The sequence below is a fragment of the Epinephelus lanceolatus genome, chromosome 3 (genome assembly GCF_041903045.1).
Source record: "Epinephelus lanceolatus isolate andai-2023 chromosome 3, ASM4190304v1, whole genome shotgun sequence".
Classification (NCBI taxonomy): domain Eukaryota; kingdom Metazoa; phylum Chordata; class Actinopteri; order Perciformes; family Serranidae; genus Epinephelus; species Epinephelus lanceolatus.
The window spans coordinates 46741993-46763591 of record NC_135736.1 but is presented as its reverse complement, the minus strand read 5'-3'; the positions used below and the strand labels follow the sequence as shown (position 1 = coordinate 46763591).

The following is a 21599-nucleotide window of genomic DNA, read 5'->3' as shown; positions in this document are numbered from 1 at the left end:
GGTGAACGCGCTCCACTGCTGCGCTCTGATTGGTCCTTAAAGGTCACAGCAACGGCGTCCTCGATTCTCATTGGCTCGATGGAACATGCGGACGTTACGTCAGTGGTTAAGTAGCCGGCAGGGCGGGTGGCGGGAGTTTAAAAGAATGCTGTTTTGGCGGAATATAATTTCCCGGGAACTTCAGTGTTGTTTTGTTACATCAGTGTGTAACGTGGCGAAGTGTTCGTGTCAGAGTCCCGTTAACACATGATTGTTTATACAGAATAATCCGCCACCTGTGTCACTGATGACATCACTGAGTGTCGTTATATTAAAGACACCACTGATGATTTCCTTATTTTGTGTCAGGCTCACAAACACGTGCCCAAGACACTATTACAATGTGCATGTTATGTGACTGCTCAGCCCTCAAATAAAATACTCTGCTTTTTATCTCATTCTGCCACAAGTGTAGGTCCCCTTATTTTAGTTTAATTTTAATTTGATACACTTTATTAACCCCTGAGGGTTGTTTTCACTCAATGTTTTCACTCTTGTCATTTACACACACAGGCCCGAATTACACACACATGCACAAACAGGAGCTATACATGCATTACATGGAGAGATGTCAGAGTGAGGGGGCTGCTCATGACAGGCACAGTTTGGGGGTTCGGCGCCTTGCTCAGGGGTGCCTCGGCAGTGCCCAGGAGCTGAACTGGCACCTCTCTGTTGACTAAAATGGAGTGTAAGGGATGGGTGGTTAGTGGAGTGTTCCATGGCACTCCATAGGCTTTCATGGATGACCGCAGTTGGAGAAATAATAGAGAATAACTCAAATTTTTCATGATCATCCAGTCCCCCAAAAATCAACATAAATAGAGGTCATTATAAAAGAACATCCCTTATGTCTTCATATACAGGACAGTAAAACAAGAAATTAACCTTATTCTCAACCTCACCTACATTACACAACAAAATATTCTGTCCCTCTCTGGGGTGGAGTTAAACCTCCCAGTCTCTATGGCTGATGAACACAACTGTGCACACAGAGACACTACAATCAGATGAAACCTCCTCTGACTGCTCACAGGTGTGAACGCTTAGGCAGCATGTGTTGTATATTTTCAACAACTTTAAGATCACTTTTTGAAAATGTTTTCTTTTGGACATTTATGTTATTTTTCTGTTTGTTAGCGTAATAAAGCCTTTTATCGTCAACAAAACAAACACTTCAGTACAGTAACATTTTAACATTTCTGAGACACTTGTACTTTATACAGGCATTTGTATTTTGTTAAGCTTTTATTTCGTTTTTTTTTTTTAACACTGTTAAACACTGCAGTTATCCGACAGCTGTGGCCTTCAAGATGAGACAAGAGCACATATAAAGGCCACTTCCAGCAACAACACACAGCAGCACAGTGATACTCCACCAGCGGCCTGTGGGCCACAAAGGTGATACACAAAGGGATTTGTTTGCACTTTAACGTTAATTAGGTGCCAGGGTGCAATAAAAGCATCCAAACAGTGCCAGGGAAGGATCACTCGGACCCCCAACAGAGGTCTGAGGTCTGAATGACCTCAAATCATAGAAACGCCCCTGCACACACCTGCTATGTGCGGGGCTTTTGAGCCAGGCCCCTGGCCTCCTGTCATTTTGCTGAAGTGGCCCCGGGCAAAGCAAGTTGAGGATCCCTTCAGTAGCACTTTCAAGTTAATAAACCAATCTAAGAGAACATTACCCACAGTGACTGCTGATGTATTTGGTACATGTTACTCCCTATACATCTTTACTTCTGTCAAGAAGTATCTCATATTTTACTCAGACTTGAATGTTTCTTCCTGCCCTATACATTGCACAGTTTGGTCTGAAGGTGGCGCCAAAGCACAGGCCATGACACCTGACTCAGAGTTTGTCATGGTGACCATGAGGTGTAGTTACAACTACAACCCCAGCTCCACAAAAAGTTGGGACGCTGTGTAAAATCAGTATGCAGTGATGTGCAAATCCTTTTGGACCTCTATTCAAACTCATAAACAGTATTTATTTTCAATAATATACATTTATTCTGATCCAAAACACAGAGGCATGTTCACCACTGTGTGACATCACCTTTTCTTTTAACACTCAGTAAATGTTTGGGAACTGAGGACACGAATTGCTGAAGTTTTGAAAGTGAAATTCTTTCCCATTCTTGCCTGATATACGGCTTCAGTTGTTCAGCAGTCCAGGGGCTCCATTACTGAGTTGTGCTTCATCATGAGCAACATGTTCACCTGGAGTCAGGTCAGTCTGGTACCTGCACTCTGTCACTATGAAGCCACGCTGTTGGAACACGTGCAGAATGTGTCTCATTGTCTCGCTGGAATAAGCAGGGACGTCCCTGAAAAAGACGTCGTCTGGATGGCAGCATATGTTGCTTCAAAACCTGAATGTACCTTTCAGCATTCATGGAGCCTTCACAGATGAAGAAGTTACCCATGATGCCAGTGGCTCTAACACACCTCCATACCTTCACAGATTCTGGTTTTGAACCTTGAGCTGGTAACAATCTCTGGACGGTCCTGGATGATCCTCTCGTGCCACAGCATCATGAACGTCCACGATTACCGAAAACAATTTGAAATGTGGACTCGTCAGACCACAGCACACTTTTCCAGGTTGTGTCAGTCCGTCTCAGGTGAGGTTGGGCCCAAAGAAGTCTCCAGCGCTGTTTCTGGATGTTGTTGATATCTGGCTTAAACTTTGCATGGTAGAGTCTTAACTTGCATTGTAGATGAAGCAACAAACTGTGTTCACTTACAATGGTTTTCAAATTGTCCCTGAGTCCATGTCATACTGTGCTTTATACAGTCAAGTCAGTTTTTCCAAGCAGTGTCCTCTTAGGGGTCAAAGGTCACAGCCATTCAGTGTTGGTTTTCAGTCTTGTCTCTTACATGCAGAGACTTCTCTGGATTCTGTGAATCATTGATATTATAGATTGTTGATGGTGAAATATCTAAATTCTTTGCAATGGTGTGTTGAGAACAGTTGTCCTCAAACTGTTGGACTGTTTGTCCCTGCTGTTTTTCAAAACGTTACCATCCCTGCTTGTGAACACCTGAGTCTTTTGAAGATGTCACGTTCACACCTATTAATGAAACTATCATTTGTCACCAGTTTACCTGTTACATTGTGTGCTCCAGGTGTTTTTGGAGCATTCAGCAACTTCCTCAGTCTTCTGTTGCTCCTGTCCCAACTTGTGTTGCAGCATCAAATTCTGATTAATTGTATATTTTACAAAAAACAAAGTTTATCACTTTGAACATTAAATATCTTGTCTTTAGGCTGTATTCATTTAAATATAGGTCAAAGGGGATTTACAATTAATTGCATTCTGTTTTAATGTATATTTAACACGATGTCCCAACTTCTTTTTGGAATTGGGGTTTGTACTAATACTACAACTGAACTACAGGTTCTTAAGACTGAAGGTTTTCTATTGTTTGAACCCTGTAATGTGGATTTAATCTGTTGTTACAGTGAGTCATGAAGATCAAGAAGAAACAAAATGAAAGCATGAATCACAGACTTGACGTAGAAAACACATTTAATTTAAAGCTTCAGGAGCAGTGCTTCATAGTGTTTCAGTGGTACAAAGATAAAACAAAACAAATAATTCATCTATCCATTATCTAATCTAAACATATACAAATACAGACAGACATTCACATGAGAAAGTTAGAGTTAAATAATTACAAATCATCTGAAAGAAATCACTGATTGGATTAAGGTCTACATGAAGTGAGAAAATGAGAGGACAGATGTGGTAACACTTTACCTGAAGTTCCTCTTTTCAGTATTTACACTACACAGACATTTAATCAGATAATAACACACAAAATGTAGCTGTATGCGGATAAGAGTTTGTTAATGTCAATAACTAAAATATATAACACTACAGTAAAACCGTTGTAACATAAAACTTCATAGAAGTTAAACATGATGACAAATTGTGAACATTTAGACATTAAAATGTCCTTTTATCTGCTGATAGCTACATTACAGTGTGTTACAAATCATTTAAGTGTTTGTATACTGCTTATAAACTCTGAGCAGGGGGATATAAAGTGTCATAAAAATAGCTTAAACACTGACAAGTAACAGAAGAATCAGTTATGAAACAGATTAAGAAGCACTTCTGAGATGCTGGAAAGATGTCTTCATAAATCCAGACTGTCTTTGGAGTAGAGAGGCACTATGGGTGCTACAGCACAAGGGCTGCAATGATTAGTCGACTAATCGATGACTAATCAACTATTCAAATAATCAGTGACTATTTTAGTAGTCGACTAATCGGTTTGAGTCATTTTTCATAGCAAAGTACTATAAAAATACCCAAAATACTCTTATTGCAGCTTCTTATGTACAAATATTGGCAGCTTTACATACTCTCCCATGATGGTGAACTAAAACCCTTTGGCGTGAGTACGAAACAAGACATTAGATGACATCATTTTGGGGTTTGGGAGAGACAGACCGACAACATTTTTTCACCATTTTAACACATTTTTCGATAAAATGATTAGTCGACTAATCGAAGAAATAATCGACAGATTAGTCAACAATGAAAATAATCGTTAGTTGCAGCTCTACACAGCACCAGAGAAAACAAAGACAAAGGGCTGTGGCATTCACTTTGACTCAAGAGGCAGAAAATCTTCAACTACCAGAATGCTCTGCAGCGCACTGGACCAATACACGCTCCTGCTGGTGGGTGACCTAACGTGCACCTGTCTGTTTGACACAATGCTGGTAACATACGATGGCGTATTTCATTAAAACGGTGAGATAAAGAGTGTTTCTCAAAACATCAGAGGCGAGAAATAGGCAACGCACTCAAAGAATCTTGGTTAATGCTTGATCAGTGCTACTTTATTTTACTGTTTAATCTAGGGCTGCCCCCGAACAGTCGACCAAATGTTAGTTGACTAGAAAGGTCATTAGTCGGCAAGATTTCATTGGTCGTTTAGTCACATAATAAAAGGATAAAAAAAAGCAAACGTGAAACTCTATCAGGAGCTGCACCATGTCAAAATAAATCCAAACCTATATGACTGGACCATGTGTGACTTTAATTTGAAAGGACAGACACAGGAAGTGTCCACGCTCAGCAGTCAGACAGGAGTCAGGTTAATTTCCAGGGCTGGTACCTGCAGTTATTCCACAGGCTAGTTAATAACATGTCGGGCAGGAAATCCAAAGTGTGGGATCATTTTGAGAAGGTGAAGGACGAACCCAAGGTGATATGTAAACTCATCTTCATTGGTCGACTATTTGATCTCAGTTTGTTCAGGTTCTGTTTTTATAGTGCAGGAGAACAGTAAGGTGCCCACTTCCTGTTCACAAGCTCTAACTATGCACTAAAAGTTTCTGATGACGTTTTAGGAGAAATAGTTTGATCTTAGTTTGAGAGACAGTCTCTATCTGGATGTGCGTCTATACTCTTTGTGTCCGAGGTTGTGCAATACAAAAATGCGAAGTACAATCTGTAGGTTGAGCTGCAGAGCCAGTGAAAATCCCCTAAGAGATGAGCAGACAGAGCTGAGTGTTGGTAAGTTCATTTACACATACTGCACACATGGGCCACATGTACATGCACAAATTATTTTGCCCTTATTCCAAAGAAAGACAATATTCCTACTGAGCTGTTCACATGGCAGAAGAAAATTAATATTCCACTGCTACTCCCGTTGATATGCAGCCATGCACACCTAAAATAAATATAAAAATGGGAACAGCTGGAGCTGCTTATGCCTTTTTGCTTCTTTGCTTCAAATTGGGTTTTGCAAAGTTTCCTACTGGTGGCAGACGTGATGAAACGTGTCAACACAGCCTCCCTCTTTTAGGAAGAATGTGCTGTCTTTAAAAGTTAAGTGAATAATGTAAATAAGTTAGTTTAAAAAGAGTTTAAAAGCTAAAAGCAAGATATTTTCTGTTGGATTTTGAAAACAGCATCAGAGTAAGTCCTATCACCACTTTGTGCTCGGTCAGCCTACCTGCATTTTTCTCCGTTCAGTTTGCTAGCGTAGCCTCTCTCGAGTTCAGAATCAAATTTTTTGTCATTATACAAGTTGTACAATGAAATTAGAGTGCTTTGAGCACAGACAGTCAATGACAGAGCTGAATTCCTGAATTTGATAAATGTTTTTCCAGTACGCTTCTGCCTTAGAGATTATTTGTCTTTTTACAACAAAACAAAATTCACTAAATGAAGACTGCAGTAAAATACAAGAAAATCAAGCCTTGTGCATTTATCGGAGGACTTTGATATGTTGACTGGCTGTCTAGCCTCGCACAAGCTAACGTGCTGCAGGGGCAGTACAAGGAATGACTAGTGACTAATAAATACTAAACTAAAAATTAATATATTTTCTAAAAATCAATTGTTTAGTAAAGAAAAGGAACCTATAAGAGTACCGATAAAGAACCAAATCGATAAGGCACATCGTTAAATTAGTAGAATCGATAAAATCTTAACGATATCCATCTCTAAACAAATCTTACGTCAGGTTCCAGCCTGTGTACGCAAGTTTGAGTCTCCTCCGCCATCTGTTCGGCCAGGCACTCTTTGGTCTGGGTCAACTATAATCTTTTATAAGTATTATAACAGCATCAGTATCATATAATATGATAAACAACTGGAGTTTGATTGTCCAACGCAATGCTGTTGGCCACAGCAGTGATTTCTTTCAATACTTCATTTGATGTTGTTTTTTTAGGCTGCCAAATAGAACCAGCTGGTTGAACTGTAGCTGGGATGTCAGCGTTTCCATTTCTAGCTCAGAGAAGTTTCTCCTCTTGGCTGTATGACATCTCTCCATGTTGTGAACTCTCGAGGAGAGGCCTCTAAATCAAGAATATACTGGGGCAGCATAATTAAAAGACGCAGTCACATTTACCAAAGCCTATTCTCTGGTCAGCTAGTTAACATTTCACACACAAACCCTATCATGAGAGGATATCTGCACTCTGATCTGCGCTGGTTTGTATGTTAGGTTGATAAATGAGGGCCACTGAGCACAAAGGAGTCACACTATTTGTATGTGCACACATGCACACCATCCCTCGTGTACACAAATGTATAGATATGACCAATTGACATGATTAATATTAAAACGATAAAAAGGTCCCTGATTTCATAATACCAAGATTTTTGGCTGACTGGCATTTAAAAGTCTTGTGTCTTGTGTGTTTTTGGGGAGGCCAGTCAACTCAACCAAGTTTACAAACAGAGTCCAAGCCATCACTAAACTACTTGCACGTTGTTTCCAGGTCCGTCATGGTTCAGGTCATCTTGTGTTGTGGTCCTCAGAGGAATCGATTCAATGCCGTTTGTCACATTTGCCTCTTGCTCCCTTCTTCCTCCGTTTGTCCTCATACAGTTCTCTGTGACAACAAAGAAAGCAGTTTGAACCACCTTTTTCATCGATGTCGGTGTGTACTGGTTAAATAGAGTCCAGAAACATATCTAAAAATATCTCAGTCCAACCCCAATATTTGATCTCAGCTACGGGTTCATCAGAGCAAACAGCTTAAAGAGGCAACAGATAGCATTTTTGCCTATATATATCATTATGAAAATGATGTGGGTTGCACAGGGTAGTACACACAGTAAAATCAGACTATCAGCGTTTACATAGGTTACTTAGTGGCTTTGCAATCTTTGTAATAAGCTTCTGCCACCGGGGACGAAATTTCGCGGAAAAAATCTGCTCTACGGCAGGAAACACGACATGTATTGTGAAATTGGTCGGTCAGCCAATCAGGGACTGGAGCTGGTCCTTATGAGGAGTTGGGCATGAGATAGTTGAGTCACGAGCACAATGGCAGACGGACAAAGTTTGGAAACAAGTGAAAAACGGCCTAGCGAAAGAAAAGGAGCTCCTCTGTGTGAGGAGGCAAAGAAGAGCAAAAAGGAGAGTGATAAAAGAAGAGGAAAAACAAGAGTAAACCTCAGTCAGGTGTTCAAGAGATGGAGGGAGCTGTGACCAAAGAGGCTTCAACACCCATGTCCAGCTAGCTTTCTTTCTAATGGATCAGTAAGTAACACGGCTAAATGTTAGCTAGACCAGAGAGGACTGTACTGTACTGGCTGCTAGTTCATTCCTAGCTGGCCAGCATCGCAAATCACCGCAACCAGGGAGCGGGTAGCGAGTGTTGGTCGGCTGACATCCTGGTTGCCATTCAACAGCAGCCCTCGGACAGTGATTATCCCCACCCCCCCGCCGCCGCCACCACCACCTCTCTTCTGTCAATACACTCTGCCTGCAGTTTAATAATATTGATGCCAGTTGTAACATTTGAATCTTTTAGTAGTAAGCCATGTTCTAAGTGGGATAATGTATAGTGAGCCGGTGACAGTTGAAAAATAACTCAGCTGCACGTCGGGGTTCCATTCCCCTGTCAGGAGTTATTTTTCAACAGTCACCGGCTCACTATACATTATCTCTTACATGTCTACTGTTGTTTGTACTGATACTGTACATATTGGTATCATTTACTGTGAGTTGTTTGTACTGGTACTGTGCATTCTGCTATAATTATTTGCATTACTATTTGTTTTTTCTTCAGATAAATCTGATAATTGTTGCTCGGTCTCTTCACTCATTTATTTAGTATAGTGTCCACACACCTTCTCATTCTACATATACATAGAGGTATACTGGTGGCCTACATTTTATTATCTCTGATCCCCACGGTCAATTTGGTCTTTGCGACAGTGCGAGCAACACCGCTGACGCTAGGTGGCGCCAAGCTACAAAAAACCTAATCCTATCTGTTGCCTCTTTAAGGAGATTTGTGTTACAACAAAGATCACATATTACAGCTTTAAATGCTAATACGCTCAACAAAAATTTGACCTGACAGACGCAATTTACACCATGTTTTTAGTCTAAATGACAACTGCAACCTCTCAGAATTGTCAGACCAGCATGCATGTTCACAAGCACACGCCTGAAGCACGTACACAAATACGAGGGCGACGGTCATCCTCCGCTGAAAAAAACAGCCCATATTCAAACCATCTTTTTAAATATTTGTCCCACTGAAAGAAGTTACAACGGTTTCTTGTCAGATAAAAGACCTAAAATGTTATTATAGATCCGACAAAGGCACGCGTTGCTTTTTAAAAATCCAGCAGATCTCTCTCTGCTGTGAGAGTCGCTTCCAGGTAGCATGTAAACACAGGTATGCAGGTACTGCGAGATCTCATTGATCTTGTGTCGGTTACAGTTGAAATTTAGGCTAAAAACATGGCGTCTTCTCAGGTCAAATTTCACTGTCTCCGCTTACGGACATTTGGGTTACACCACACAAGCAGTATGGACTTTTTTTTTTTTTTTTACAAATTAAAACTGGTCACCATTCAATTCAAATCGTACTGGATTTGGCTGCAATGCTGTCTTTAGCTAAAACTCCAGGAGTGTTTTGTGAACTGGAGATCTTCACCCATCCTCACATCAGCACAGGGGTGAGTAGATATTGAGTGAATTCTCATTTTTGGGTAAACCTTAAAATCTTATACTGAAGATTTAAACCCTAGTTTCTCTCAAACCCAATTTACCCTCCATCAGCCAAGACAAAAAAAAAAGAACTCACATCTTTTACTTGGATTATAGTTAGTACCACAACATAAAAGTACTTCAATACAAATTAAAGTCCTGTGTTTAAATTCCTACATTAGAAAAAAGAAAAGAAGCCAGCACTCACAAATGTCCTTTTGGTAAATTTAATAAACCAACTTGGGTGGCGTTACCAGAAACACAGATGTTTCGACAGAAAGTCTTCTTCAGTGTGTAACTCAGGTTACGGAAGTGGCGTTTAAGTACGCTCGAAGCAATCAGAGCAGGTGTGTGGAAAGACAATTTACACTTCCGCCATACAATATAGGGCCAACTCACGGGCAAAGAAAAACACAATAACAATACAAAGATCTTAAACCTGTGTGTCACAGCAAAATAGCAGTAGATACACCGAAAATCGATATACATATCCATAATAAATTCTGCTCATACAAAAAGGCACTGTGAACAACAGTAAAACGTGTGCTTGAGGGGGCAAATAAAGTACCCAACTGTCAAATAACCATTAATTAAAATCAACAAATTGTCCCTCAATTAACAATCAGATCACTAGTGCACGGTAAGAGGAATGAAGTACAAAAAAGTCACTGAGTAGCTGTCCCTCAATTAACAATCAGAACACAAATGCACAGAAAGAAAAATAAAGTGCAACAAAGTCACTGAGTCGCTGTCCCTTAATTAACAATCAGAACACAAATGCACAGAAAGAAAAATAAAGTGCAACAAAGTCACTGAGTCGCTGTCCCTCAATTAACAATCACAAATGCACAGAAAGAAAAATAAAGTGCAAAAAAGTCACTGAGTCGCTGTCCCTCAAATAACCAGTTGATTTATGTGCCCGCTTTAGTGCTAAAGGTTATGATAAGAACATTCTTGACAACCGTCTCCAGAGAGTGAGAAAAATTGATAGGAAAACTTTATTAACACTTAAACCATCCTCCTCTAAGACCTCTAACCTGGTCTGTGTGCTTACTTTTTCTGATTTGTCCTATGATGTTAAAAACTGTATTAAGAGACACTGGCACATTCTGGCTAGCGATCCAAATATAGGCCATATTTTTAAGAACACTCCTATTTTCGCTCAGAAGTGTGCTGCTAATTTGAGAGATTTGTTAGTTAGAGCTGATTGTTTTATTCAGCCCCAACATTTTTTGTCTCTTTTACCTGTTGGCAATTTTCCTTGCCACAGTTGCATTCAGTGTAACGCCATGATTAAGGGTAATACGTTCACACATCCCCACTCAGGTAAAAAGTTTAAAGTTAAAGGTAGAATTTCATGCAAATCTAAGTTTGTTGTGTATCTGTTGAAATGCCCTTGCGGCTTATGCTATGTTGGTAAGACTAAAAGAGAGCTTAAGACTCGTATCTCTGAACACAAAAGCAACATCAGAACCAAAGACGAAAAATCTTCTGTAGCAAGACACTTCACTGCAGCAGGTCACGAGGTTTGCTCTTTAAGATTTCAGGGAATAGAAGAAGTTAAACCAATTCAAAGAGGGGGAGATAGAGAGAAAGCTCTTCTACAGAGAGAGGCTTTTTGGATCCATAGGTTACAGACAGAATTTCCTAAAGGTATGAATGAAGAGTTGCTGTTAAGTTGTTTTCTGTGACTACTATAGACTGACTTATGTTATCACCCATGATACGGTGTCGGCACTATACACTGGGCTTTGTACCCGTTGAATTTTCTGCTGCTGACGGTGCATACTTAGATGACCTGTTAGTGGAACCTCTCAGTGACTATCTGCATTTCTTGTTTTCACTGCGCTCTTATGATCTAAATGTTAACTGAGGGGTGACTATTTCTTATGAAGTTCTCTTTTTTTACTTCTTTCCCAACCGTTATTTATGGGATAAAGATGCAGATCTCCAGTACTCTTTGCATTTTACTGTGCACTCATCATCTGATTAAGTAAGGGACAGTGACCGTATGTATTTGTACACTTTGTCTATTTTTAACGTATTTTGACATCTGTCTCTTAGCGAGGGACAGCTACTCAGAGTGTTTTGATGCAGGTTGTTTACTTTACTATGCATTTATGGCCTAATTGTTAATTGAGGGACAGCTAGTCAGTACTTTATCCTTTGTACTGTGCACTTGTGATCTGTTTGCTAATTGAGGGACAGTTACTCAATGACCTTCTTGCACTTTATTTTTCTTACTGTGCATTTGTGATTGTTAATTGAGGGACAGCGACTCAGTGACTTTTTTGCACTTTATTTTTCTTTCTGTGCATTTGTGTTCTGATTGTTAATTGAGGGACAGTGACTCAGTGACTTTGTTGCACTTTATTTTTCTTTCTGTGCATTTGTGTTCTGATTGTTAATTGAGGGACAGCTACTCAGTGACTTTTTTGTACTTCATTCCTCTTACCGTGCACTAGTGATCTGATTGTTAATTGAGGGACAATTTGTTGATTTTAATTAATGGTTATTTGACAGTTGGGTACTTTATTTGCCCCCTCAAGCACACATGTTTTACTGTTGTTCACAGTGCCTTTTTGTATGAGCAGAATTTATTATGGATATGTATATCGATTTTCGGTGTATCTACTGCTATTTTGCTGTGACACACGGGTTTAAGATCGTTGTATTGTTATTGTGTTTTTCTTTGCCCGTGAGTTGGCCCTATATTGTATGGCGGAAGTGTAAATTGTCTTTCCACACACCTGCTCTGATTGCTTCGAGCGTACTTAAACGCCACTTCCGTAACCTGAGTTACACACTGAAGAAGACTTTCTGTCGAAACATCTGTGTTTCTGGTAACGCCACCCAAGTTGGTTTATTAAATTTACCAAAAGGACATTTGTGAGTGCTGGCTTTTTTTCTTTTTTCTGCTGCTTTTGGCCGTGCACCTGTTGAGTGGATTTATTTTGAGAGTGCTTGCTTCTTTCCTACATGATTTTAAATTCCTACATTAAAAATCTATCTCAAGTATCTACAGTAAAATAGGGCTGGGCAATTAACCGAAAACATACCGAAACCGACATTCAGACCCTCTAACCGACGTAATCTTACTCATGTCGGTGATTTCGGTTATTACGTTCCCCGTGCTGTCCCCTTGGAAAAACAAAACAAAACTATGCCGCGTGAGTCACCTGACTCCACCCGCTCATCTAGTCTACGTTAACTTAGTCTCGCTCACCAGACCTTTCTCAAGAAAAGAAAGGTCTGGCTGGGCCGACTCTCTCAGGTTTTGGTGTAACACGCCCACAAAAATATCGCCTACAGGATGCGAACCATGGCAGAAAAATGGCTACATCCCCGCAAGATCAAACACCGCAAAAGTTAGTAAAGGACGTGTTGAAAACGGTTGAAAACTGCTACACACCCAGAGGTGGTAGGGCGGGACTTCAGCAGGTGGCTCGTTCCGCCCAATGAGAGGCTGATCTATGCAGCGAACTTCCGCCCACTCAGACTAACGTTTACTCAAAGCGAGGCTGGCGCTGCCCACATGGAGGAGACGAGCACAAACACCGAGCCAACAAACCAACTCGAGCAGCTTGTACCCAAACACAGGGTTTTCCCTGCCTATCTAAGAAAGACGAGCCATCTGGGTGATTTTGGCCGCCGCTTTCGTTAAAGTGTGTGAGTGCATGGAGGGCATTCAGATGTAGCTTCTTTTGTGCGCACAAACCTATTACTTTCAATGTAGACGCAGGTGATGTGCGCTCACAACCCAAAGCGACGCCATAGCGGCACGCATTTAGGGTTGTCTTATGTTAGAGGAGTAAATATACATAGTTAGACTCCACAGTCAATTTTAAAATACTGTAGAACAGAAGTTTCTAACTTACTGATCTTTCCAAGCTTCAACAGGATAAGAACAATGACAACAATGGCAGCAGCGACACAACAGCAGACAATGAGGACAGTTTTCCACAGAGGATCCGTCTTTGCAGCACCTGAAGGAGTATCAGACAGTGTTGAGAAGAAGAGCCTCTGAGGTGATGCAGGTTTTTTCTCTTGTAATGTGGTTATTAATTCTGATCATTAATCTATAGTGTGCTGCTCCTGATTAAAAGAATAACAAAATCATTAATACACAGCTCCCACAGTCAGATTATCTTGTATTTAAAGAGATCGTAGGATAAAGTGAATCAAAGAAAACTGAACAAAGACATTTACCTTCATCGTCTGACTTGGTCACTCCTTCCACTGGAGGTTTAGTTGTGCTGGAGTCATCTCTCCTCGTCCGGTTCTGTGGGTCTTTGGGTACTGTTTATACAAAAAGACCAAGATGTTGTCGGTACTGAGGGGAAAATACAGATCAAAATATCTTCTAGTAGTCCGAGAAAGCTGCCCAGAGAGGTTAAGTGACTATGACTTCTCACAAATGATAACATACAAACATCTAGTTAGAGGAAAGAATAATTAATGTGATGAAGTAACTTAAAATGCACAACTACATGTAAATAATTTCCTAAAATCTAGATATCAATTTATCACCACTTTAAGTTTAGCAGCATCTCCATTAGACGATTTCATCAACATCACACATGTTCTGCCTCTCTGTATTTTAAATATACATACTGTGTGTATATATATCACATATTACAATCTATACCGACCATCTTTTGGCACAAGAAACCTCTCAGGATGAGTTACATACAAAAATCAGATTACGGTCTCAAATCAGGGTCAAAAACTTTATTGGGATATTCCCGGTTCTGACTAATGTGTATTAAACTCAGCATGCTTACCAACACTGAGGTCAATATCCCAACTGGCATCCAGTTGTGGGACAAAGCCCTTGTATCGTCCACTGTCAGACAGCTTTACTGAAGAGATAATCAGTGTCACGATTCCTCTGGTCAGGTCTTCATGGATGAGAGTTGTCCTGTCCTTGTACTGAGCCATCTGTGTTTGAAGATGGTCCTTTCCTTTTCGATACACATGGACATCATTTTCATTGACATTAATAAGGTCATCTCTGCTGACATCCACTGTGTAAGCAGACAAGTTGACCCCAGGAGCCAGAGGAAACTGAAGAGTAACATTGTCACCTTCTACTGCTGTGATTGGTTGACTCGTGACACCTGGGGAAACAAAGGTAACACAGCGTCAACACGTCTGAAAGACAGAGTTTATGGTTTTCAATTCAGTGGTGCAACAGTTTCTGACATGTGAATATGCTGCTCCACCTCATTTCAGTTCTCCTGTGCAGAATAAATTGATCAGTGGGATGGTCTGATATGTCTAACGAGCTTGATGCACACCTGCAGCTCTTCATAATAAATGCTACATTTCACTTGTTTCAGCTCGAGTACAGAGAGAGTATTCTTTGCTCTTTGCTTCATCATGAACTATTATAAATATGTGACACATGTACTATGCAGCTATTGTCGTCATTCATTACGTATTTAGTGTGGTATCCTGGCCCATCTGTATAAAACAGTAAAGTTATGTCATCTTATATACAGACACACAACAGGGTGAACACAATAACATGAACAGCTGTCCCAGTGTAACACAATTATAACATCCCTGAGGCCAACACTACATCTGTGAGGCTTGTTAATAATGTTTCTTGTTGACGGTCCCTCAGATTTTGTTTCGACTTGGATATTTCCTCTGATTTGGTTTGTGTTGTTCTGCTGGATTTATTATATTGTACATGAACACTTCTATCCACTATTTAGTGTCAAATGAGACGAGGCCCTCCCAAGGACAAAAACATAAAATTCACACAGCTTTAACACTGACAGACAGAGTTGACATTTTTCAATTCAGAGGAGCAATAATTCCCTAAAATGTAAATGTGCTGTTACACCTCAGCCCTTCCTCCCATTACAGGCTCTTCCTCCTGTAATGAATAACTTGATCAATGGGACAGTTTCATATCTAGCAAGCTTGATGCACGTCTTCAGTTCTCCACACTAAACTTATAAATGTCTCAACAGTATCAAATATGGATCTTCTCCCCTGTGCTATCTCCCGTGCCCCTCCTCCATATTAAACGCTCTCCGCCATTGTGCGCTAATATTTTGGTGATACCATAAACGCACCAAGATGCAAGTTATTACGTTTTTGAAAGCCCTAAATCTCCTCCTGACCCTTGTCACTCACATAAATGCCGTCGTCCCGGATAAATGATTTAAAAACATGTAGTACAGGTCCTGCTCGAAGCAGCGTCTTAGCGTCCTCTTATCGAGTTAGCTAACAGGTGCTAATGCTAGCGCTAGCTAAACTTTTCTATCAACTTTTTAACGACGCTATAAGCATGTCAGCATGAACTAAACACATCTTTAACAATGCTTTATACTTGTCAACATAGCGATCGACATTATACCAATGTTATAAACTCAAATAATGGCAACGCGGACAACTTTGAGCTAACGTTACGGCTTTATAACTTAACGTTAGTTACCACGATCTATGAGTAGTTAGCATAGGCCTACATAACGTTAGCCTCCAATTTTAACTTACCAGTGTCAGCATACAGCACAAAAAAGCTACATAGAAAGATTAAGATTGACAGCACGTCGCTCATCGTCGCTGTAAGTGATGTTACAGGTCCTGTCATTTAACGTTAACCGGAAGCTGCTAGCAGAGAACGTCAACATGCCGGTCTGTCTGGGGACTTTGCTGCATTACAAAACTGGCGCGTTGTACAAGCTCCACACAGCAGAGGAGGAGCGTTTAAAGGGACACACACACACACACACACACACACTGCACAGCACAAAATGCTTCAACTTCTGAACCGTCTCATCATTTAAAATGCTCTATAAATAAATGTCTCTCTCTGTCCCAAAATGTAACCAATGAATATCTACAAATCTAAAAAGACATGCCTCATGTTCTCATTTATCCAGGTCATAGAAATCCCAAGGCAATTGAATCGAACACAACTGGACTTGGTTTTGTCTTAGAAGACGTTTCACCTCTTATCCAAGAGGCTTCATCAGTTCATGCTTGTCAGACTAGTCTGGAACAAGTCTGAAAAGAGCCAAAAAGAGCTCTAAAAAGACCCACAGCTCCTCCATATCACTCTGCTGATTTCAGACTGCAGAGACACTCGTAATGTTAAGATCAACTCCACAAACTGAACAAAGTTAAAGTTATACTCTGATGTTACTATGATGACTGTCACCTTCAATGATCCAGTTAATGGTGAAACCACCAAGAAAGACCTCAGTGTGGAGATGCATTTGATTTTCCCCAAAATAAGACACACTGACAACTAATGCAACACTCACTATAAACTGCAGTCAGTAAATTAATTTTATTTAAATGGTAAATTGTGTTGCAACAAGTTTTCTAAAAGACTTAAGTGAATGAAATGAACAAATTAACAATATTAAGAAGCATTTGAGGATTTAAGCTCCACTGCATGGTTTCCAGTACTTAGTGTAATACATCCACATACACTGAATTTTAAATTTTCCACCAGATACTACACACAGCAGCCATCTCAATTACACTTTCTCTAAAAAATAGCATATAAATACATTATTTACCTGTTCCTGTGAAGTGTAAATAAAGTTCAAATGTTGGAGGCTCTCTGTCTTCCTGCCCTCTCCTCTCCCTCCCCATATGTGCACTAACAACGCGTGGTGCTGGCTCCGCCCAGTTTGGCGCGATCAAAGAATCTCTTAGCTGTCATTGGCTGAGAGAGCACGTCGAGCGCGCCAGTTACGTGCTTTTTCGCGGGTTTTTTTTTACTTGCTGCACACACTGACAGACCCCTGCAACAGTTTTACTTCTGTTCTCTTTTCACTTACAGAAACAGTTCCGCCATCTTTAAAGTCTTATCGACAGTCGTGGCACTTCCTTCAATAACATCAGCTCAAATATCAAACTTATATGATATAAAAAAGTAAGCACACTATATAGATGTGAAGATGTGTAAATATACTGTACATAACCACCCTTTGTGTAAAAGTGTACATGTCGGAGGGGGGCACAGGGGACACTTCCACCTCACTGTCTAAAATATTTGTAAATGACTTTTATTTTGACAAAATTATTATTATGCAGAAAATGCAGTGCATAAAAAAAGTCACTAGAATTGAGGAAATTAAGTGTTTCATACTCAACATTTATACATCTAATTCACAATTTCTAGTTTGTTAGCAATTCATAGAAACACTTAAACCTCTATGTAGATGTCATATTCTTTTTCATTGTTGCTTTCATATATAAAGTACATCTATGCATCTATTTTTGCCTATTCTATGTCTATTTCTACCTACCTTCCAAAAAACTGTTTAAAAATCTATGTTGGTAGTCTTTATCTTACACTTTTGGCCCCATAATGTACTGTTTGAAAGGTTGTGGACAGGGGTCTGGGGATGATTGTCATGCTTTAGTCTATTCTATCAAAAGGAAAATCTGTTTACATACAATTATATTTTATATTTTAGAGAACAGTGTTCAGTTTGTGTTTGTTCATTTCCTGTTTGGTGTGTAAAACCTTGACCCTCCTCTGCTGGTGTCTGGTCTGCACTGCATCTCACGTCTTGATGAGGTGACACATCAATGACTGCTGTGTATCCCTTCTTCTTTAAGAGCAAGCAGACTAATATATATATTTTAAATCCTAGTCATCATCACAGTAGATAAAAAATAAATGATGCAGACTTTGGAGGTCATATTAAAAGAAAAGCTGCAGTGCATTCAATCACAGCTGCAAAGTGACAAAATATGTTTTACTTAATTTGTCTTGTATTTTCTCAGACCAATTTTTGGTTCATTTTAATAAACACCAGCTGAAGTTACTACCTACACAAAACCACTGTTACCTCAAACTGTAATGCTTACATGAAGTTTAGACTCATCCACAGAAGTGTATGAAACACATAAAATCAAATTTAATTAAAAATGAACATAAAACGCTTGGATGTTGGTGCACTAATAAGAAACAATCATTATTTGGATTGAAAACACATATACCCAATCATGTTACTGCTGAAATATCTTTAATTTTGCTTGAGTAAAATCTTTGATGACACATTTGATATTTAATTTTAACTTCAAAAAAGGTTGTTTTTTTTAATTCAACTCTGGAAATCAGACATTAAAACACAGAATCAAAGCAGGGATAGAAAACACAAACACTGTGCATCAGGTGCTCTTTTTTACAGTATTTATTTTAAAAACATTTAAAGGAAAGATTGGAAAATTAAATGAAGGCGGCGATATCAGGAGGCGATACTGAAATTTGTTGTTATTCTGTACACACTGCATTCATGTCCTTGTCTGTCTGTCCTGAGAGAGGTGTGACCGTTTGTTTAGATACTGCAAAGCAACATTATTGGTCACATTTCAGAGGAAACTCCACTCAGTTGTTCAGCAGGAATAACAATTTGACAAAAGAAAAAAAAATACAATCAATAATATATCAACTATGAATGAATATTAAGAGAAAGAACAAAATGAAGACAACGAATTAAGTTAAACACAAACGTGATGTAGATGTGCAAATAATCAAAACACAAAACACCTTTGTTGTACCTGTTATCTCTGACTGAGGCTGGTTTGACAAACCCTAAAGTCTCAGTCAGAGATAACAAGTACTACAAAGATGGTTATCACCATTAACCCAGGGTTTCTGCTTCAGGCTCTGTGTACGTTCCCATAAAACCAGTGAAATGACACGTCCAGCACATCTGACTGTTAAATATGATCAATCTGTGCCACCTAGTCCCACCTTTAAAGAACATTAAAAAAGTATTACACTAAAAGGTATTACACTGATATTCCTAATTCTGACTAATCTGAATTAATCTGTATTAAACTCAGCATTCTCACCAACACTGAGGTCAATAACACATTTGGCATTCAGTTCTTGGACAAAGACCTCATATGGTCCACTGTCAGACAGCTTTACTGGAGAGATAATCAGTGTCAGGATTCCTCTGGTCAGGTCTTCATGGATGAGAGTTGTCCTGTCCTTGTACTGAGTCATCTGTGGACGAAGATGGTCCTGTCCACGTACACACGCGTGGACAACATTGTCACTGTCATCAAGGTCAAGTCTGTTGACATCCACTGTGCAAGCAGACAAGTTGACCCCAGGAGCCAGAAGACACTGAAGAGTGACATCGTCACCTTCTACTGCTGTGATTGGTTGACTCGTGACACCTGGGGAAACAAAGGTAACACAGCGTCAACACGTCTGAAGGACAGAGTTTATGGTTTTCAATTCAGTGGTGCAACAGTTTCTGAAATGTGAATATGCTGCTCCACCTCATTTCAGTTCTCCTGTGCAGAACAAACTGATCAGTGGGATGGTCTGATATGTCTAACGAGCTTGATGCACACCTGCAGCTCTTCACAATAAATGCTACATTTCACTTGTTTCAGCTCGAGTAGAGAGAGAGTATTCTTTGCTCTTTGCTTCATCATGAACTATTATAAATATGTGACACATGTACTATGCAGCTATTGTCGTCATTCATTATGTATTTAGTGTGGTATCCTGGCCCACCTGTATAAAACAGTAAAGTTATGTCATCTTATATACAGACACACAACAGGGTGAACACAATAACATGAACAGCTGTCCCAGTGTAACACAATTATAACATCCCTGAGGCCAACACTACATCTGTGAGGCTTCTTAATAATGTTTGTTGACGGCCCCTCAGATTTTATTTCGACTTGATATTTCCCCTTCTGTCCTTTGTGTTGTTCTATTGGATTTATTATAATGTACATGAACACTTCTATCCACTATTTAGTGTCAAATGAGACGAGGTCCTCCCAAGGACAAAAACATCTTTAGCTTCTGTCTGTCAGCTTTAACAATGACAAAGTTAAAGTTATACTCTGATGTTAACTGTCACCTTCAGTGATACAGTTAATGGTGAAACCACCAAGAAAGACCTCAGTGTGGAGATGCATTTGATTTCCCCCAAAATAAGCCACACTGACAACTAATGCAACACTCACTATAAACTGCAGTCAGTAAATTAATTTTATTTAAATGGTAAATTGTGTTGCAACAAGTTTTCTAAAAGACTTAAGTGACTGAAATGAACAAATTAACAATATTAAGAAGCATTTGAGGATTTAAGCTCCACTGCATGGTTTCCAATACTTGGGGCCAGATCTACTAAAGGTTTGCGTGTATAAAAGCGTGTGCAAACTCATTGCACACGCAAAAAAAAATGTACAAACTGATTTACTAACAGTGCGCACTAAGGGTTGCGTCTTTCAAAAGGTGCCAAATAGCGTGTCTGCATCCAGTTAGTACGTTTGCTGCAATGAATATGCAATATGGGGCGTTTACACGCAATTGTGCGTGTGCTGGGAGGAGAAAATGTAAATATATTAATTTAGCACACGCAAAGTGATTTATTAAACCTGAATGCAATTTTGTACATAGAAACTGCGTCTGTATTTAACACGTGTCAAAGGGAGGTGCAAACGGTTTGCACACACATGGCTGTAGTTATTGTTGCAAGGAGACATCGAAACGATGCAAAAGACGCAGAAAACACATTTTTCACCCTCGTGTGAACATTTTTGGAATGAATAAGGAAACAATTATTAAAACATATCGCCTATCCAGCATTCCCATTTTGGAACTGTTGGAGGAACTCAGAGCGCATTTGGAGCGAGCCACTAGAAGGAGTCACACAATACCTGCAATGACAAAACTCCGTGCAGGTTTAAATTTTTTTTGCATCTGAATCATTCCAGCGTACGGTGTCCTCCTGAGACCTGTTCTCAACCCGACCACTGCCGGAGAGATAAGGTACAACGAGGTCCATATCCGCACACGGAATATTGTGGAGCGCACCTTTGGAATCCTGAAGAGCAGGTTCCGTTGTTTGGATCGTACTGGAGGAGCACTGCTGTACAGGCCAGAAACGCAGCAATCTCATTCGAAGTCACTTCTTGTGAGATGTTTGGTATATGCATTTATTTTTCTATTTTCATTCAATAATACGTAATGCAGAAATACACCTTGATTAAACATATGCTGTAGATTAGAATAGGAGTGCTAGTGTAACCCAATAAACTGCAGAGCATTGCAA

The 21599-nt window shown here is 39.8% G+C and overlaps 1 protein-coding gene across 1 annotated transcript; it reads right to left on the bottom strand.

Moving 5' to 3' along the window:
* Positions 1 to 3554: 3554 nt before the first annotated feature.
* LOC117254862 (uncharacterized) lies at positions 3555 to 17140 on the bottom strand. Its single transcript, XM_078166485.1, has 6 exons — positions 17073 to 17140; positions 14616 to 14648; positions 14313 to 14492; positions 13738 to 13827; positions 13407 to 13514; positions 3555 to 7411 (listed from the first exon to the last, which is right to left on the bottom strand). The coding sequence occupies exons 3-6, from the start codon at positions 14467 to 14469 to the stop codon at positions 7272 to 7274; spliced, it is 495 nt and encodes a 164-aa protein (XP_078022611.1). The 5' UTR covers positions 14470 to 14492; positions 14616 to 14648; positions 17073 to 17140; the 3' UTR covers positions 3555 to 7271.
* Between the last annotated feature and the right edge of the window lie 4459 nt (positions 17141 to 21599).